At 42.8% G+C, this 21,510-nt stretch overlaps 1 protein-coding gene across 1 annotated transcript in view; it reads left to right on the top strand.

Annotated features, from left to right (window-relative positions):
- Positions 1 to 11,051, top strand: part of LOC107108133 (leukocyte elastase inhibitor-like) — a 36,031-nt gene extending 24,980 nt beyond the window's left edge. Inside the window, exons 6-8 of the mRNA XM_015408533.1 lie at positions 301 to 443; positions 3,678 to 3,833; positions 10,419 to 11,051. Coding sequence (XP_015264019.1) covers positions 301 to 443; positions 3,678 to 3,833; positions 10,419 to 10,820 — 701 coding nt within the window. The 3' untranslated portion in view covers positions 10,821 to 11,051. The remainder of the gene's footprint in view (positions 1 to 300; positions 444 to 3,677; positions 3,834 to 10,418) is intronic.
- Positions 11,052 to 21,510: the final 10,459 nt, after the last annotated feature.

Here is a 21,510-nt window from a genome sequence, read left to right as displayed (position 1 = left end):
GTAGGGAAACGAGGATGGTTACTTTGGCTTTTTCTGACAGGGCTCCTGTCCCTTTAAGAGCTGTATGACATTTTGCAGGTGGGAGTTTTGATTGAGAGGCAGTTTCAGAGATGGAGAGAAGCATCACAGGTAGCTTTTCTTTTCTGTTTTCATGTGTTTTACTTTTCACATTGTCCTTTTTATTTCTATTGTGGAGATACAACAAAAAATAGGCAACACTTAAAAGTACATGCAAAAACAATTCAAATAATTTTTTTTTAAAAATTGCTCCACAGTAATTCCATTTTCTTCTTCTCAAAGGAAAAATCAAGGAACTTTTTGCCCCAGGTGTTCTTGAACCAGAATCTGTCTTGGTGCTGGCGAATGCCACCTATTTTAAAGCTACTTGGCAACACCAGTTTGATCCAAAGCTTACGACAGAAAGAGAATTTATGCTGAATGAGGTATTGTATACATTTTTAGGAACATGAGACCTTTTAAGGTAGCTTTAGTATATTACAAAATGGCATGAGGGAGAAAAGGATTATAGAAAAATGAGAAGTTTTATTCTGGTAAAAATAGAACAGTAATGAATTCTGTAATTATGCCAATATTTGTTGTGGAGAAAATCAAAAGCTTTTCATTTATATCTCTCTTTCTTTTTCCCCCTCTGTCTTTCTTCTTTGTCTCTCTTCTTCTTCTTTTTTTTTTTGGTAAAGTTTTAAAATGCTTCAATAAAATTTGTATAACCCATTGATAAACTTACAATCCTATAAATTATATTCTCGGTGGTATCTCACACCCCATCGTTTGTTTTTATGCAAATTTAAGGGCCAGTCCGAATTGTTGGAAAGGTTGTGGGTTGATAGGTTCTTTTCTTCACTGTTGGCGGGACTGTCCCGGTATCAAACAATTTTGGTCTGATATTGTTTCTGCAATTTCAAAGATTGTGAATCACAACATTCCATTTACACCGGTATCAGTTTTATTGAATTACTGGCCAAATTTATCTTTAGCTTCACTTAAAAGAGATGTAATTCCTATATTGCTATCCGCGGCTAAATGTTTGATTGCCCAGGTATGGAATCAAGTTAGAATTCCTTCCACGAAGCAATGGAGATTGGAATGCTGGGATACGGCAGTGGCAGATAAAATAGCCACACAGTTATTGGTTGCTCAAACTTCAACTTTAATAATTTTTTGGAACGGTGGTTTCCCTTTTTTGATTATGCCTCTTCAAGTGCTGGTATACTATTTAAGTTACCAGACAAATATTTACATTTTGCCTTTTACTAATATTACATTTAGGAGCTGCGGTGGCTCAAGTGGTTAAGACGCTGAACTGCAGTCTGTGGAAGGTCTGTAGTTCAGCAGTTTGAGACCCGAGTGTGCCGCATGACGGAGTGAGCTCCCGTCTCTAGTTCCAGCTCCTGCCAGCCTAGCAGTTCCAAAGCAAGAAATTGCAAGTAGATAAATAGGGACCACTTCAGTGGGAAGGGAACAGCGTTCCGTGCGCCTTGGTGTTTAGTCATGCTGGCCACATGACCACGGAAACGTCTTCGGACAGCGCTGGCTCTTCGGCTTTGAAACGGAGATGAGCACCGCAACCCTAGAGTCGGACTCGACTGGCTTTCGAGCAAGGGAACCTTTACCCTTTTAATATTACATTTAGATTTTGAAAACTGATTGAACTGTTATAGTTTGGTTATAATAACTACCTGTTTACGATTGTAAGGGTTTGTTTATTGTAAATTTATAATTTCCTTCTTGTTATTGCTCCATTTTCTGACTGTAAGTTATATTGAAAAAATTAAAAAAGTTTTGGTTACAAAAATTTTGTATCGGAAATGAAGACTGCTGTGAGATAAGGTTACCAGCTTGTTTTTTTTTTTGGGGGGGGGATTCCTGGAGAAATAGGAAACAGGTCTGAAACAGGTATTTTCGGAGAAACCTCAATTTATTGTGATGCTCTTGTTGTATAAAATATTGTTATTTTGTTAGGTAAAGGTAGAGGTTCCCCTTGCTCGAAAGCCAGTCGAGTCCGACTCTGGGGTTGCGGTGCTCATCTCCGTTTCCAAGCCGAAGAGCCAGCGCTGTCCGAAGACATTTCTGTGGCCATGTGGCCGGCATGACTAAACACCAAGGCGCACGGAACGCTGTTACCTTCCCACTGAAGTGGTACCTATGTATCTACTTGCAATTTCTTGCTTTCGAACTGCTAGGTTGGCAGGAGCTGGAACTAGAGACGGGAGCTCACTCCGTCATGTGGCAACCCGGGTCTTGAACTGCTGAACTACTGACCTTCCACAGCCTGCAGTTCAGCGTCTTAACCACTTGAGCCACCGCAGCTCCTGTTATTTTGTTACATACAGCTTTTTTCTGCCCGCCTGCCATCCTCCATTCAGGTTGCATGCTGTTCATTTAGTCTGCCACAGGCAATCTTGCACTGGATCCTGAAACTGGCTCATAAGTTTCCATTTTCTGCAAATATTCTGCTTTTCAAAATAATTATTTATTTATTTTACTAATCGCATTTTCTACCCCACCCTCCCCGCAATGCAGGCTCAGGGCGGCTCACTGTCAGTACATAAACCACAGTTAAAACCACATAAAACCATATTAAAACAATTCCATTATTAATACAGTTTCATAAAGTGCAGAAGATAGTTACTCAGGATGGCTTATTTCAATGTACTCTCTAAAGATCTTCCTGCGGCTGGATGTTAGAACCAAGGGCCAGGGCTCTATAATGGTGGTGGCTCCTTAACTGAAAGCCTGGCGGAAGAGCTCTGTCTTGCGGCTCCCTAGGAGAAAGCCTGACGGAAGAGCTCCGTCTTGCAGGCACTGCGGAACTGCAAGAGGTCCTGCAGGGCCCTGATCTCTTCTGGGAGCTCATTCCACCAGGATGGGGCTGCCACCGAAAAAGCCCTGGCCCTGGTAGTTTCCCTGGTAATTTCCCCCTTTCCAGGCTTCTACAGCAGGGGGCCCCAGTGTGGTCCCTGAGGGGATCATGGTGATCGCTGACACTTTTCCTGGCATCCACCAAGAGCCAGTTTGGTGTAGTGGTTAGGAGCATGGACTCTAATCTGGAGAACCGGTTTTGACTCCCCACTCCTCCACATGCAGCTCTTGGCGTGACCTTGGGTCAGTCACAAGTTCTTTCAGAGTTGTTCTCACAAGAGCAGTTCTTGAAAGAGCTCTCTCAGCCCCACCTACCTCACAGCCAATGCTCCCTCTAAGCTGTGGAGTCTTGTGAGCAAAAATTCTACTTTGTGAGCTAGTGGCCATTAGAGCTGTGAGCAACCAATCTGGCTACTGCATAAATTAGTTTGCTCTGGAGCCATCCTTCCTGAGCGAAGACAAAAATGTGTGGTCTGGAGGCTAAAAAACCTGTGAGCTACCTCACACTAACTCAGCTTAGAGGGAACACAGGGTGTCTGTTGTGGGGAGGGGAAGGGAAAGGAGATTGTAAGCTGCTCTGAGACTCCTTCAGGTAGTAAAGGGCGGGGTATAAATCCAATATCCTCCTCCTCCTCCTGCTCTACCTGCTACAAAGCGCTGTGCAAATTGTTACACAACAATGCTTCAGAATCCACAACTTTCATTATAAAAGGAATGGATTTTGCTTACATGTGGAATCATAGCCCAAGTGCATGTGAACTTACTCGTATTTCTTTTTGTGTTGTCTTTGAAAACAGAATGAAAGTAAACCTGTGCCCATGATGTATCAAAAAGGCAAATTTAAGTTGGGTCACGCGGCAGGACTGAACGCACAGATTCTTTGTCTCCCATATTCCAGCGAAGTCTTGTCTATGATGATCCTGCTGCCTAATGACATTGGCGGTCTGAAGCAGGTAATGGTAGTCCATTGGGAAATAAACCACAAAAATGGAACATTTTATAAAATTATGACCAACCAACGGAGGGGCTGTGGCTCAGTGGTAGAGCATCTACTTGGCATGCAGAAGATCACGGGTTCAATCTCCAATTAAAAGGATCAGGTAGGAAGTGATGTGAAAGACAGCCTGAGAAATTGCTGAGCGGTCGGGTTAGAATGGATAAAAGGAAGTACTTCTTCACCCAAAGGGTGCATTCAGACGGGAGCTTTACATCGGTATAGGTGCTGGTTGCAATCGTTGTACTCACCGGCGTTCAGACGGGGAACATCTGCCTCCTGTCCGTAACCGGTGTAAAGCCCTTCACACCGTTGCACTCTGCCACTAGGTCCCAAGTGGTGTCATCCTGAGTGCAATGGTTGTAAACGGTGTACCTTGCCGTCTGATCGCTCTCCACCGGTGCCTAGCCATTTCCGTCGGAAGCCTGAGGCTTCCGTTTTCCCCCCACCATTTTTTTTTAAACTGAGCGATATGCACTTGGGCGAAGCTTTGCCCTGAGCGTTTGTTAAAAAAAAAAAGCCCTTAGTTTAACTATCCAGAGGAGTCCGGGACTTAAGGAAGGCCAGTTTGGATTTTAAACTTTAAAGGTAAGTCCTTACCTTTAAAGTTTAAATGTAATGGGGGGGGTGAGCATGCGCAAAGATCACCATTCTGTGAATGGCTGCCTGTGCGCATGCTCAAACTGTGTTTTTTTTAAAAAAAAAACGCCGACGCCCGCAGCGTGTGACCGGGCATACAACGATGGGATCCGCAAAATGGAGGTAAGTGTGATTGTGTTTCTGCCAGCATAAACTGCACCGGTTCCAACCGGTGCAGTTTATGCTGGCAGAAAGGCCTCGTCTGAACGCACCCAAAGAGTGATTAACACATGGAATTCACTGCCACAGGAGGTGGTGGAGGCTACAAGCATGGACGGCTTCAAAAGGGAATTAGATAAGCATATGGAGCAGAGGTCCATCAGTGGCTATTAGCCACAAGGTATAGGATAGGGACTCTGGGGCAAGTGATGCTCTGTCTTCTTGGTGCTTGGGGGGGGTCAACAGTGGGAGGGCTTCTAATGTCCTGGCCCCACTGCTGGACCTCCTGATGGCCCCTGGTATTTCTGGCCACTGTGTGATACAGCGTGTTGGTCTGGATGGGCCGTTGGCCTGATCCAACATTGGCATCTCTTATGTTCTTATGAGACCTTGGAGAGCTGCTGCCAGTCTGAGTAGACAATACTGACTGTGATGGACTGATGGTATGATTCAGTATAAGACAGCTTCCTATGTTCAAACGTTGCAATGTTACAATGCTATGTGTGAGCTTTTGAGTTACACATCGTTCTTGCTGCAGTTGGGTGTTTTCTTTTTTTGAGAAAAGCTTTTTGAAGAGGAAAAAGATGTTTCTGGTAAGGGGAGGGGATTAAATACAACCTGCAGTTTGTTTCAGTCTTCACGTGGCAAGAAAAAATTCAGGACAGACTTGCACCTTATAAGAAGTATTTATTTAAGAGATTTCTATGCCATTTCAGCAGAGTCCTGGGCCCCTTTCAGATAGCCTTCGTGATCCATTTTAGTAGCAGGTCATTAATTGATTTTTCGTGTCAATTCAGACACAACCACTTTAGCAACCGGCTGATAACGAATGTTGTTTACCTGTTCATACAAAGCCCCTAGTGTCCCATTGGCAAGGAAACGTCTTTCTTCTGCTTTCACCTTTTTATTGTGCTTCTGAATTGCTGTGGTGTGCTGTTTAAAATGCCCATAGTATTTCCGACAATGCCACTTTTTTCCTGCCCTTTTTCGCCTCATGATCTTCCTCACCCTTTCCCCCCTGAATGTTCTAAACTGAGCGCTATAGCGCTAAACCAATATAACACTTCATTGTTATGGCGGCACCATTGGGACGACTCCATTGAGAGACTATATTGGTTTAGCACTATAGAAGAGAAGATTGGGTTCATACCCCGCCCTTCACTACCTGAAGGAGTCTCAGCGCAGCTTACAATCTCCTTTCTCTTCCGCTCCCCACAACAGACACCCTGTGAGGTAGGTGGTGCTGAGAGAGCTCTTTCGAGAACTGATCTTGAAAGAACAGCTCTGAAAGAACTTGGGACTAACCCAAGGTCATGCCAGCAGCTGCATGTGGAGGAGTGGGGAATCAAACCCGGTTCTCCCGGATTAGGGTCCGCGCTCCTAACCACTGCACCAAATTGGCTCTCAACTTAGAATGTTCAGAGGAAAAAAAGGGCAAGGAAGATCAAGCGGTGAAAAAGGGCAGGGGGGGGAAAGTGCAGCAGTTCAGAGGTGGCTCATTAACAGGATGAAGTTTGCTTTATGAAACCGCCATCCCTGTATCACTTTACTCGGAACTGGACCGACAGCTGATAACACCCAGTTTAGAATGGTAACATGAACAGGCTCCCACTCAAGGTGGCTTATAATTAAAACAGTAAGTTAACAATCTAAAAACAAGCCCAGGGACATAAACGATATAAAACTGTCTACAAAACAGGCCTCAGACCAGAAGCAGAGCATTAAAAAAAAGCTGGAAAGAACATTTTTTTAGCATGGCAACTGAAAGACAGTAAAGTAGGTGCCAGAGTTCAGAGGCTGTGTTTTGGAACAGCTGTATTTTGGAAATACAAAAGCCATGAATGAAGTTAATCCAGAGGATTGGTTTACATTAGTTTAGAGTTGCCAGCCTGCAGGTATAGTCTCCAGACAACAGAGGCGATGGCAGCTTGGGAGGGCAAACTGTTTGGCAGTATCACATCCCTGCCGAGTTCCTTCCCCTCCCCAAATTCTGCCCTGCTCAGACACCACCCCCAAATCTCCAGGATTTTACCAAGCCAGACCCCCACCTCCCACTAGTGGCCGGGGGGGGGGGACCACCTGCAACCCTAAACTAAACTTCCATTTGCCACCTTTTCTACTTGAATTTAAATGTACTTTATCTCATCTATGCAAAGACAGGAAAAATCAAACCATTCTTTGGTTTCAGTCAAATGAATTTCTCCTTAAGTTGAAACGCTGCTTGTCATCAGCCTGCGTTGGCTCTTATTCAAGTAAACAGGATTTAAACTCCTCACCCTGTGCAGGATGGAAGCATTAAATGCTGTGCCCAATCATAGACACGAGAGGGAGCTGCTGTTTCATTAAAAAGGCCATTTGTTTCCTTCCTGGTTTTTTTTTTTTTACACTTGACATAGGGTCCAATTAAATCAAGGATTTATGTCAGATGAAATCAGTGAGACCTTAAACTAATATCAACAGGATGGTCAATTCCTGTTCCATGTTGCAGAGATAATTCTTTGTTAATGGGATGAATGTGACAAATGGGACATGTCTATGTTTTCATGTTCACTGACACAAGCTGTTTAACTTGTGCTTACTGTTAAGGTCAAGGAGCTGCGGTGGCTCAAGTGGTTAAGACACTGAACTGCAGGCTGTGGAAGGTCAGTAGTTCAGCAGTTCGAGACCCGGGTGCCGCATGATGGAGTGAGTTCCCATCTCTAGTTCCAGCTCCTGCCAACCTAGCAGTTCGAAAGCAAGAAGTTGCAAGTAGATAAATAGGTACCACTTCGGTGGGAAGGTAACAGCGTTCCGTGCACCTTGGTGTTTAGTCATGCCAGCCACATGACCACGGAAACGTCTTCGGACAGTGCTGGCTCTTCCGCTTTGAAACGGAGATGAGCGCCGCAACCCTAGAGTCGGATTCGACTGGCTTTCGAGCAAGGGAACCTTTACCTTTACTTACTGTTAAGGTCAGCTCCTTTTAAAGAACTGATGAAGCTTCTTGCCTAGAGAGCCTTGTGTGTGCAGGGACTGGGCAATTCACAAATCCAAGGTAAGAAATAAATAGCAGAAATAGGCTCCAAACCACAGAGAATGCTCCTACTGCTCTAGGAGCATTTCTCCGACAGCCATTTGGTGTTATGGGTCCAGTAGTCATTCAAAGTTAGGTTACTAACCTCGAGGCAGGGCCTCGAGATCTCCCTGAATGATCACTGATCTCCAGAATGCAGAGATCAGTTCCTGGGGTGTGCATTCGAACCTACCCAAGCCAAAAATATACCCCCAAAATGCTTCGTTGCTATTTTTCAGGTATATTTCGGCTTCCCAAATGTATCCAGGTTTTCTTGGGGAAATAAAATTTTTTTTAAAATCCCCAGAAAATCCTGGATATATTTGATGATTTTGGGTAGATCTGAAAACAGCAGAGAGGTGGGTTTAAACTGGGCAGCAGGTGACGGCAGCCCAGCTGGGGTCACTGTACCTGCTAGGAGCCAATAGCTCCCCGCAGGCACAGCTCTTGCTGCCTTCTCCTGCCATCCGGGCAGCCCAGCTGGGATCGACTGTGCCAGGGGATCGCTATGGAGTCCTGTGAGCAACAATTCTGCTTGGTGAGCGACTGGCATTAAAGTTGTGAGCGAGCGATTCGGCTGCTGTATAAATCAGTTTGCTCTGGAGCTGTCCTTCCTGAGCGAAGACAAAAATGTGTGAGTGAGAGGCTAAAAAACTGTGAGCTAGCTCACACTAACTCAGCTTAGACGGAACACTGATCCCAGCATGAAATGCAGAAAAAAATAGGGCAAATGGGAAGTAGCCAGTGTTCCCTCTAAGCTGAGTTGTGGCAAGCATCTCAGAGGTGGAAATTATGGCCAAAAATGCTAATGAGACCATAGGGCAGGATTTCTCATCTCTGCTAATGATCATGTTACAAAATGTCTTACATAGTACTGTTATTAATTAAGAGAACATAAGAGACGCCAATGTTGGATCAGGCCAAAGGCCCATCCAGTCCAACACTCTGTGTCACACAGTGGCCAGAAATACCAGTGCCATCAGGAGGTCCAGCAGTGGGGCCAGGACATTAGAAGCCCTCCCACTGTTGACCCCCCCCAAGCACCAAGAAGACAGAGCATCACTTGCCCCAGAGCCCCTAGCTATACCTTGTGGCTAATAGCCACTGATGGACCTCTGCTCCATATGCTTATCTAATTCCCTTTTGAAGCCGTCCATGCTTGTAGCTGCCACCACTTCCTGTGGCAGTGAATTCCATGTGTTAATCACTCTTTGGGTGAAGAAGTACTTCCTTTTATCCGTTCTAACCCGACCGCTCAGCAATTTCATGGAGTGCCCACGGGTTCTTGTATTGTGAGAAAGGGAGAAAAGTACCTCTTTCTCTACCTGCTCTTTCCCATGCATAATCTTATAAACCTCGATCATGTCACCCCTCAGTCGTCTTTTCTCCAAGCTAAAGAGCCCTAAGCGCTTTAACCTTTCCTCATAGGGAAAGTGTTCCAACCCTTTTATCATTCGAGTTGCCCTTTTCTGCACTTTTTCCAAAGCTATAATATCCTTTTTAAGGTGTGGTGACCAGAATTGCACACAGTATTCCAGATGAGGTCGCACCATTGATTTATATAGGGGCATTATTATATTGGCTGATCTGTTTTCAATACCCTTCCTAATAATCCCCAGCATAGCATTGGCCTTCTTTATTGCAGTCACACACTGTCTCGACATTTTCAGTGAGTTATCTACTACAACTCCAAGATCTCTCTCTTGCTCAGTCTCTGCCAGTTCAGACCCCATCAACGTGTATTTATATTTAGGATTTTTGGCTCCAATGTGCATCACCTTGCACCTGGCCACACTGAACCCCATTTGCCATGTTGATGCCCACTTGCCCATCCTTGACAGATCCCTTTGGAGTGCCTCACAACCCTCACTGGTTTTCACCACCCTGAACAACTTCGTATCATCCGCAAATTTAGCCACTTCACTGCTTACTCCCAACTCCAAATCATTAATGAACAAGTTAAAAAGCAGTGGACCAAGTACTAATCCCTGCGGTACCCCACTGCTTACCACCTTCCACTGAGAAAATTGCCCATTTATACTCCCTGTCTGTTTTCTATGAATTAGCCAGTTTTTGATCCATAAAAGGACTTGTCCTTCTATCCCATGATTTTTGAGCTTACTTAGGAGTCTTTGATGAGGAACTTTATCAAAAGCTTTCTGGAAGTCAAGGTAAACAATATCTATTGGATCCCCCTTGTCCACAAGTTTGTTCACCCCCTCAAAGAACACTAACAGGTTAGTGAGACAAGATCTTCCCTTACAGAACCCATGCTGAGTCTGCCTCAATAGGTTTTGTTCATCTACGTGCCTACTACTAATCTACCCACAAAGTAGATTTTTTGCTCACAAGACTCCACAGCTTAGAGGGAGCATTGGAAGTAGCTATCTCTGAAGTATGTTTGCAGTGGCAAAGCAGTTTGTATACTAAACAGCTCTACAAGACCGAGCAATACAGTGAACAGGGGGAAAAAGAAGCAAAATAATTGTCATGGGGAAATATGTGGCACCCCTTGAAGTGAGGAACAGAGTTCCTGTCATAAGTGTTTTATAGCAGTGGGGAAGCACAGGCATTGCAAAGATCCAGAAGACCTCAGGGTTTTTTGTTTTTGTTTTAGATTATACTTTTCTTTTGAGTTTGGCTGATGTGATGATCTGTTCCCCCACTGACTGTGAGTTCTCTCTAACCATTCAGGTTGAACAAGCCATGAGCAGTGAGAATTTAGCCCGCTGGACTGCCTCTGAAAACATGGAGGAGCACCACGTGGAGGTGTGTCTACCCCGGTTCAAGCTCGAGAAGGGCTTTGACCTCAAGTTGGCTTTGGAAAGGCTGGGGATGGTTGATGCGTTTAGCAGAACAGCCAACCTCTCTGGGATGTCTCCCTCAAACCAACTCTACTTGTCCGAAGTGATCCACAAAGCCTATGTGGAAGTGAATGAAGTGGGCACTGAAGCAGCCGCTGCCACAGGCGCTGTGGTTTCCAACAGATCTTCGGTGCATTATGAACAATTTGTGGCCGATCACCCGTTTCTCTTCTGTATCCAGCACAACCCTACCAACACCATGGTTTTCCTTGGCAAATTTTGCTCTCCGTAAAGGTCAAGACAGATTTGCTACCTTAACCTTATTTTTAAAAGCTGTCTGATCAAATGAGATGTTTGGATTGTCTCTCTTTCCTTTTGCAAGAAGAACTTTTTGTATAATGTCTGTTTTCTTTGTTTCTTTTAAATAGTTGCATCCTGCCTTTTCTTCAGACTCAAGGCAGCAAATGAAGCATTGTGGTGTAGTGGTTAAGAGCGGCAGACTCTAATCTGGAGAACCGGGTTTGATTTCCCGCTCCTCCACATGTAGCCTGCTGGGTGACCTTGGGTCAGTCACAGTTCTCTCAGAACTCTGTCAGCCTCCCCCTGTAATGAGGGCACTGTGGTAGGGGATGTTCTAGTAAGTTTTTCTTGTAGAGTCATTGGTTTTTCCTGTCATTTTTATCCGTGAAGTGGTTTTGGGAAGGTGTGCTCTCTGCCTTTTCCTCTTTCTCCCCTTGGTCTGCATATGAATTTGGGATGGTGAGCCTGAGATTAAACCTGAGATGTAATGTTGATCTTCCCTGCTGTAATTTCCTGTTGATACTTTCCTTGATTATAGTTCAAAGTTCTTTATTTCGGTCATAGACCAGTATAATAGAAGACAAATAAGTACAGATAAGGGAGCAATAAAATTATAAAATATAATGGCATCTAAAATTAAAAATAGGAATCTAAATATTTTAAAATACAGACATGATAAAATAAATATTAGGATCAGAAATTAGATTTAGGCCTATCTGTACTTTATTTCTTTCCTAGTTTGGTATGCCAACCAGCCAAATTTGGCAACCATCCAAGTCAGCTTTTGGTTATCCCCTGCCAGCATAATTGACAAAAGTATCCTTCTATTACGAACTGGAAAGGAGTTAACTATAGGCTTGATCAAAACTTCCCTAATATTTTGATATATAATACAATCGAAAATTACATGTTCCAATGTTTCGTCAGTTCCCATCCCACATATACAACTGTTCCTCAGTGATCTAGTATATCTGGCCTCCATTATGGCTGAGGGTAAGGCATTGTATCTTAATAGGGTAAAAATTCTTCTATGATTGCAGATATCTAAATATTTGATATAAGATCTCAAAGTTATCTTGTTAAGTGTACTTACATCAAATACAGGGCTCCTAATCCTGCTCACATCCATCTGTCGTTCAACATCTAGTATTCTTTGTTTTAGAACTGATCTATCCTTGATTATATAAGTCTCTGTTTTTATGAGTTTTACTGTTAAAGTTTACTCCACACCCCAGAATGTTTTAATTATTTTCCTTTTCCTTTTTGGGGGGAGTTTTATGTATGTAAAATGTATTAAATAAACTTAATTTAAAAAAAGAACTCTCTGAGCCCCACCTACCTCTCAGGCCACTGGGAGACTCATTAAGGTAGAGAAAAGCATGGTATAAAAACCAACTCTTCTTCTTCAGTGAAAGTTGCCAAGAGACAAACATCACAAGTGCCCAGCACACAATTAAACTGATACATAATGAAAACATAGAGTTGAAAACCCCTACACAGAGTTGAAAATGCAGGCAACTTTGTCCAAACAGTTTGCCCCTCACCAAATATCCTCTGGAATAAAACTGTCTTACACAGGTGTGCTTCGAAACAGTCCCAAAACCTACTTATCAAGAGACCTGTGTCTTTCAAAGTGTTTAGGTGTACTGCACTTGCCTTAACAGTGTAAGATGATTGTGGTAAGAAATTTTAGAAATATGGAAGGTTTGGGTTTAAAATGAACCAAATAGTTTATGAAATCCATATATCTGTCTCTGTTTCTTTGCTAGCAGAACAGCAAGGAGGCCTGGCCTGTTCCAAGCCCTTTGTTCTAGACAAATCTCTTTATCAGTCACCCCGGCAAAAGTTCAAAACATTCCAATCCCAGGATTTGAATCAATGAATGTTTCCCCAGGGATGAGACCCCCAATTTCCTAGGCAATAAAATGTGTGGCCATTTGGGAAGTTGGCAGACTTCAATCCTGCAAACTAACTTCCTGGGATACAGAGTTCACACACACCCCGCTTTCATCTCAGCGATAGCACCAAAAGGACAGTTTATTTCCCATAATTGGGAAACACCAGGAGAAAACAATGACACTGTATTGATCCTGTGGAATGTGAACTTTTGTTGTGTAAGACCAAGGACGCAATTTCCTGCACGACAATTTCAACTTCTAAGTGTTAATTTACAACTGTGATATGATCATCAAAGGAACTCCTTTGATCATTTGGTATAAATACTGGTGAAGTCCTACAGAATTTCGTTGGCTTCTGAAAGATCAGGAGGGGCTTAGCCTCCTGAGAATTTGGAGTCAACCCGAGAGGCCTCTCGTTCTCTGCATGCCTTGGGGTGGGGGAAACTTTGCTTGCATGTTTATTTTTCTGTGTGTTCTATCAATATTTAGGAAATAGGATTCTACTGTGTTGGCAGGCTGGCATAGCGTCTTGCTGGTCATCTTGCCAGGTAAATCTCTGAACGTTTTCCTATAATAAAGATAAGTTTTATTTTAAGAAGAGACCTTTGAATGTCTCTGCCAGCGCCTTAGTGATTTCCAAGCTTACACCTCTGCCTTTGGTAAGGAGGCAACACTCAGGAGACACACGAACTGAGGGGAGAGTGTGGGTGGCACGGGTAAACACACTTTCACAGACACGTGCAGCCACACACAATTTTTTCACAACAATGATCAATTATTCAGGTGGGGTAGCCATGTTGGTCCGAAGCAGCAGAGCCACGTTTGAGCCCAGCAGCATCTTTATGACCAACAAAGTTTTATTCAAAGTGTAAGCTTTCGTGTACATAGCACACTTCTTCAGACAAATGGAATAAAATCCCCTCAGGGGTTACTTACAAGAAAAAAGAGGGTGGGGGCAGCTGTTAAGAGCCAAGGTGCAGATGCAGAGCTGAGATTGGATCAGGTGACCGGTAAGATCAATGGATAGCAGCATATTAGCAAGCAAATGCAAGAGTTAACAAAAAGATGTGAGAATATGTTGGATGCAATGATCTATTCAGGGCACTTATGCCATTTGGGAGGGACGTCACTATAGCATGGTTAGGTGGAGGATGAATGTGATATTACTGGAACTAACCAGTCGGTGCCATTAGTACTCGATCCAAACACATAATATAATTGAAATTGTTGAAGCAAGGATCACTGTGTAAATTTGTGTTTGTGAGCTGAGCATCGCCAGAGGTCGATTCGGGGGGGGGGATTGCGGGGGATCGCAGTTTCCCCGGGTGAGGTGGGGGGGGGCACACAAAGAAGCCCCGCCCCCTGCTTCTGGCTGCTCCGCTTCCGGCCCTCATTCAGCCAGGAGGAGGCAGGAGAAGAGGGAGGGTAAGTTGCTTCCTCCCCGCCTCTCCCCACCCCTGCCTGCCTGGGGCCAGGGAGGCCCTTGGCGGGGCTTCCTCGCACTCCTGCCGGCCTTGCAGGTCCACCGCCGAGCCCCTGATGTCAGGGGGTGTGGCATATGTTAATGAGTTATGCTAATGAGTTCCCCTAGCTCTTTTTCTATGAAACAACCCCTGAGCATCGCTGTACAGTTTCCACAACATAACTGCTTTCTGTGTTGATATCTGGATGTTTCAGTGGTGGCTATGAAGCCTGGTAATAAATAACAAGGTGTGACGCCCCTTTTCCATTCACACAGAGTACCTATCACCCTCCACAATCTCTCTCTCTCTGGCTAAGGGTTACAAGTAGGTCAAGCCATCACATGTCGCTACCCTTCTTGCCTCTTTTAAAATCTCAAGAGAGTCATGATGACTATTTCACCTCTCAGGTCTTCTCTCTCACTCACAAAGACATCTTCAGACAGGGTAGCCAAGCCTCCTTTAATAACAGACCCTCACTCAAACACTTCACAGAATTATTGGGGTTGGGGGCTCATACACTGTTCCATTGACACACTGCCACCATTTATCCATACCTTAAAACCTATACAGACCAAGATCTTCACTGGTGTGTGTATGTATGGTTCTTTCCCTGAGGCAACCAGCCCAGAGGGATAAACAAACAAGGAGTTAATTTTTATTTGTGGTTTGAACATACTCTGAAGAAAGTAAGGTAGAGGTTACAGTGTTTCATTTCTCTTTAACTTTTGAACTGTTTCTCTATTCCAGCATTTGGGATCATTTGTTACAAATTGACTTTTCTTTCCATTTAGCTTTAAACTGTGCTTTGCCACAGCTTCACTCTGTCAGATATACTCTTTTCCCTCTCAACTCCTGACTGCATTTTTGACTGCTGTTTTTCAACTGTCTCTTTAACATTCCATCAGCTCTAATTGGTTGCTCTTAGAGACAAGCGGAACTTAACCTGTTTGTCACAAAGGGTCTAGATAGACTCTCCCTGGGGACAAAAGTGGGATATAAACAAAGTATAAATAAGCATACATTGGTCCAACAAAAATCTCCATATAAAGTAGAGATGGGATCAGATTTTGAAAGCTGAATGGCTTGATTCCAGAATACCTGTTTTAATTTCATTTCTTCCCGATGAAGAATGAGGATGACCTTGTACCAGTTTCTTTCTCTTTACGCTAAATATTTCCTGTTAAAATGAGCACGTTTTTCTAAACATAAACACATTTTTCCAACATTACTTTTGCAACATTTGCATATAAGTGGCATACAATGTATACATGGCATGTACATGGAAATGATGTTCTACAGTCATAAGAGGAACGAGGAATCACCAACAAGGAGGTGAACCAAAACTGATGATGGTGGGCAGTGACTACAAAACTCAAAACAAAACAGCCATGGGGGCTGATCATTAATATACACACAGAAAGAGTGCATCATAGCAGTCACCACAGGAGGGAGTGCTGACCACACAGAGAAACTTTAGCTAGGGCTGTTTAGGATTAAGGAACATATATTTTGTGCCCTAGCACAGCTTCTGACCTATATTGTGGAGTACTAGATACAATCCATGACAGCAAACACCAAAGGTAGGAGGTTTACTGAGCCTTGCAGGGCCACTTTATGTGGCTACATTCCATTCGATGGGGCAGGACAACTTGCACTGGCCTCCTTTTTGTTTATTTATTTATTTCATTTATACCTTGCCCTCCCTGCGCGCAGGCTCAGGGCGGCTTACAAGGCACAAAGTGCAATAGAGATAAAACAGATTAAAACAGTTGAAGCTAAAATTCACAACTAACAGGATACATGAAAGACTTTGCATATCAGGGGAAGGTCAGGAAGGGGGACGCCATGGGCCACGATATTCCAGTTGCTCCATTGGCCCAACCCGGCGGTACTGCACTGCAGTTACACGGTGGTGGTAGTGGTGGCGGCAGCTCCTACTCAAAAGCCTGGTGGAAGAGCTCCGTCTTGCAGGCCCTGTGGAACTGTAAAAGGTCCCGCAGGGCCCTGATCTCTTCCAGGAGCTCATCCCACCAGGTAGGAGCTGCCACCAAAAAGGACCTGGCCCTTGTGGTAGCTAGCCTGTCCTCTTTAGGGCCCGGGGTCACTAGGCGTTATTGTGACCTCAACCGAAGTGCTCTTTGGGGCCTATATGGGGAATTTCTGCTGGCGGTGCTCTTGCTCATCATGAGAAGCCCCTTTGCCAGGCACTTTGAATACGCAACACAGTGCAAGATTTCATAGATGTCCTTACAGAAGATTCCATTATTCAATGGATCCATTCCCTACCCAATGGGTACAGCAGCCTTGTGGACTGGGTGACTGCAGTTTCTGCAGATAGAAGATTCGTTGCATTCTAGTTCTCGTACCCCTTACCTCAGCTGCTCACCTAGACACCTATGTTGTGATCCAGCAAAGCAAAATTAAAAGGAGATAGGTTCCTGTATAAGTTACGGAGACCCTTTTCTTCCATTGCTAAGAGTAACATTGAGACTGGTGGACACCAACCCAGGATATTTTGTCTGCCTTTTGTGTTTATGGATATTTGCTTAGAAGAGTATTTTTTGTGAGGTGTTTTGGGTCCCTGTCAGTGAAGAAAATGGTTGCTGCCAGGCTTAGAGTCGCCAGCCTCCAAGGGGGGACCTGGAGATCCTCCAGAATTACAACTGCACTCCAGACAGCAGACATCTGTCCCCCTGGAGAAAATGGCAAATTAGGAAGGTGGGCTCTATGGCATGATATCTGGCTGAGACCTCTCCCCTCCCCAAACCCTGCCTTCCTCAGACTCCACCACAAAATCTCCAGGAGCTTTCCAACCTGGAGCTGACAACCCTAGTCAGGCCTGGCACTAATGAGTCCTCCCTCAAAGGCCAAAATAGGCCTGGGAAGGGCCCTGCCTCCTCTCCCTGCCTTTTACTGGCAGAGCCCAGCCTGGAATACTGTGGTTGCCCAGCAACAGCCACTGAGGGAACCTGTTGCTTAAAGCTACAGGTGCTCATTTTATCATTTTCTGATTTTTTTTAAAAAAATTAAATAGGGAAAGACTACAAAGGAAAAGGGGAAAGGAAATAGTGCTTACAATTACTTCTACAAACACTATTACATTACATTAATATTTCTACTTATACAACCAGGTATTTCTTTGTGTTAAATGTGCTCACTTGTCCATACATTTCTTGACATCTGCAAAAAATCTAGTTATTGCCTTTATCTCATAAAAGCATTCTATAACTTATTTTTTATTAAAGTGTTTTTATTAGTAAATACAACAAATATTACATAACAACCATACTAGTTATCGTGAAGAACTATAAAAACTACTAACATCTGAATATTAAAGTGATAACTTCAAAAATATAGTAGATATTGATAGTACGCATTATCCGGGATTATATTAATTCCTGATAAATACTCCAGTACAGGAGACCAAAAGGCTTGAAAATCTCTTTGATAGTTATGTATATTATTCATCGTGGGATAGCTCGTAATTTTACTCAATATAAAATGCTCCCAGAGTTTATTCTGCCACATACAAAGAGTTGGGCTTGATGCATCTTTCCATTTTTTTGCAATAACCGTTCTTGCTGTTGCTAACAAATAAGAAATCAATTTGGTTGTAGGCGAACCTCACAATGAGTTTAGTCCATACAAAAGAAGCGCAATTTCTGGCAAATCTGGTAGGCTAACTCCAGTAATTACATTAATTTGTTCAAAAATCTGTACCCAAAAAGTTTTAATAATGGGACAAAGCCACCAACAATGCAAGTAATCTCCCATTTGCCCACAATTCTTCCAGCATTTAGGGCTGGCTTTAGAATTTATTCTATGTATTCTTACCCGGGTGATATACCATCTATTAATAACTTTAAACAAATTAAAACGTATCGCAAATATTTTGGAAGACATACTAGGGGATGGCAGGAGCTGGAACTAGAGATGGGAGTTCACTCCATCATGCGGCACCTGGATCTCGAACTGCTGAACTACTGACCTTCCACAGCCTGCAGTTCAGTGTCTTAACCACTTGAGACACTGCAGCTCCACTCAAATGAGGTTAGAGGGTGTGAAAAAGTTTATGCCTTTATCAGTGAGCACACCATATGGTTAACTTGTAAGTATCTATACCAAGGGATCATTACCCCAATCTTACCTTTTAAATCTACTTTGCTAAGCATAGACTTCCTTTTAACTAAATCTTTTATGCGAGTCACACCAGCTTTTTTCCACTGTGCAAAACCAAATGTTCCTATCCAGGTGAAAACCAATGTTGGCTTTAAAAAGTCGCCATTGGTGAGATCTCTGGGCAGAGTTTAGCTCTATATTTATCCCAGATCTTAGTAGAATTGTGTAGCATAACAGTCTCCCGGAGCAATTTAGGCCTGAATTATGAGGGATTCCAAAATAACTCTGACAGGTATAGCGGTACACAATAAGATTCTTCAATTTGTTGACAATTACCCGTTATGGTATCTGAAAGTATACTTGCAGTTCTTGCCAAATTAATTGCTTCATAATATAAAGTTAAATTTGGGAGGTCCAATCCCCCCTTTAGACTTGGTCTAGCTAACGTTGTAAACTTTATTCTTGGGGTCTTATATGCCAAAAAAAATTGATTAAGAGCACCTTGCCATTTATTCAATTCTTTTGCCAGAATTTCTATAGGGAGAGCCCTGAATAGGAATATAAATTTTGGTAGTATGAAACTTTTAATTAAATTTAATCTATCTGCCCAGGAGTAATCAGTAGTGGTCCAGCGTTTTAATTGTTAACATCTTGAAACAAGGGTACAAAATTACATTTAAATAAGTCTTTTAAATTCAGAGGGATTTTAACTCCTAGACACCTCCATTCTTTCTAGACATTCTATAACATCTTAAAAAATTATAGTCTAAATACCTTATTACTTTTTTATATTTCTGTTTAACTTGTATTAATTTCAGATCTATGGATTCTCATAATCTTTTAATCATTTACTATAAAATTAATCTTTACTCGTATAATTATGGATCCTTAATGTCCTACTTCTTATAAATAGCCATTCTATAACCAAAATATTCTAAAAGTTATATACTAACCCTAAAAGAGAGACATACCTAATTCAAATCCCTTTAAGCTTACCTTTTACTAAATTCAGTTCACATTTCTTATAAGACTTATCATATCAGTACTAATAATATTTATCTTTAGGATACATAAAAGGTAAAGGTAAAGGTTCCCTTGCTCGAAAGCCAGTCGAGTCTGACTCTAGGGTTGCGGTGCTCATCTCTGTTTCAAAGCCGAAGAGCCAGCGCCGTCTGAAGACGTTTCCGTGGTCATGTGGCCGGCATGACTAAACACCAAGGTGCACGGAATGCTGTTACCTTCCCACCAAAGTGGTACCTATTTATCTACTTGCAATTTCTTGCTTTCGAACTGCTAGGTTGGCAGGAGCTGGAACTAGAGATGGGAGTTCACTCCATCATGCGGCACCTGGATCTCGAACTGCTGAACTACTGACCTTCCACAGCCTGCAGTTCAGTGTCTTAACCACTTGAGCCACATACAAATGCCTTAAAACAAATATTTCTGTAACATTTAATTTAGTTTCAATTTTAATTCCATTTTACCTTCTTAATTATCCTGTTAATTATCATTAATCATAGTTTGCCCTGCTACATCTATACTAAATTCCACACAGCTATTATTAATAGTTATTTTTAAATCACATTGCAAGGTTTAAGTTTTCCTAAAATTACATTTAAAAACTACCTTGTGACATTTGTTTCTTTCAGTATTTAATTTTAAGCACAATTTTTCTTAGATTTTGTATCCTTAAATCTCATTAAATCTCTTTAAATTCCTTTTTAAATATCTTTTACTATTGTAATCCCTTTAGATGTTAATTCCTTTAGTTTGAGAGCTGCTTCTGAATCAGAGGGGGGGAATGATTCCCCCTTTCCTCTTTGTCTTTCTAATCCTTTTACAATCTGGTTAAATCCTTCAGCTCTATTTCAGCAGTCATTTCATGACAAAATAAAGAAAACTTACTTGCAGAGTATCTTCTTATAGATTATGTAGAGGGTTGTATAAAGTAAAAGAATGCTTAGTTTCAGTTCTTAAAAGTTTGGTAGTCACAGTTTATTGCCAAAATGGCGATTGCTTTTGGCTGGTGCTTCGGGGCAGACAAAAGACTCCAGACCCAAGCCACCACCCGGGTCTGGTTCCTTGTTGCTCCCACTGCTTCAGGGAACCCTCTCCTGAGCCCCCCCCAAGAGTTTGGATAGCCCAAACTCCCTTAAACCGCGCAATTTGGATGGCTGCTGGAGCAGAGCTCTGCGGCTCACCCTGATCTTGCTGCACCAAAACTGGAAGTCCTCATCATTTCCAGAGTTTTAAAGACTCTGTTTTAGACCATCAGGATTTCTAGTGGTTCCTTTTTGCTGGGTACCCACTCCATCCATGCAGCCCTCTGTAATTTGCAGATGGATTAGATTTTTGTCTCCCACTCTTACTCCAAAGACTTCAGAAAAAATGCATATTATTCCCCTTCCCCATTTTATCCTCATAGCAGCCCTGTAAAGTAGGTCAGGTTGAGAGATAAAGACTGGACCAATCAGTTTCATGGCCCAATGGGAATCTGAAGTCAGGTCAGGTGTCTCCTGTCCTCGTCTGACATTGCTTGCTCATGATGTATCTACCTTATAGACAGTGGGTCAGATAGACATACAGTGGGTCACCCCCTGCATTTTATTTTAGTACTTGAGGCATTTCTCCCAAGCAAGTTCTGATCTGGCAAGCCAACGGGGCTGAGGAAAAATGCTGAAAGACAAGGAGCAGCTTGAGACCCATGTATGACAATAATAATTGCTACACAAACCCAGATAGCCTTCTCCTCACCAGGATCTGAGGGCATGCTGGAAATGTTTCTTTAAGCACCAATTCATGCCCATTCCCACTCTCCGCAAGGGAGAATTCTCATTTTTCATAGAATGGGAACACTTTTTTTTCCTTATCTGCCTTCAATCTGAGATGAAGAATCCTTTAGGTGAGGGCTGCAATCCATGAACATTTCACTCCAATTGAGTTAGTGTGTAGGGGAAGATCTATCCGGACATGGATTCCCACTGAAGCAGCTGAAAACAAGGATCTGATTTCTTAGTACAGCTAGCTTTATTTCTGATGTTGAAGAATCCAACTGAATTTTAAATGACATAACACAATCTTGCTCTGAATTTGACCTCTCTTTTTTGCATGCCTGTGGGTACAAGAGGGAAATTATGTTCTCTTGTCTGGGTGCATATAAACTCCTTGCAACAAAGTTTGCTTTCCAAGATTATGTCACAAT

This window comes from Gekko japonicus, unplaced genomic scaffold (genome assembly GCF_001447785.1).
Source record: "Gekko japonicus isolate JY-2015 unplaced genomic scaffold, Gekko_japonicus_V1.1 scaffold1186, whole genome shotgun sequence".
Classification (NCBI taxonomy): domain Eukaryota; kingdom Metazoa; phylum Chordata; class Lepidosauria; order Squamata; family Gekkonidae; genus Gekko; species Gekko japonicus.
This window is presented reverse-complemented; position numbering and strand designations above follow the sequence as displayed.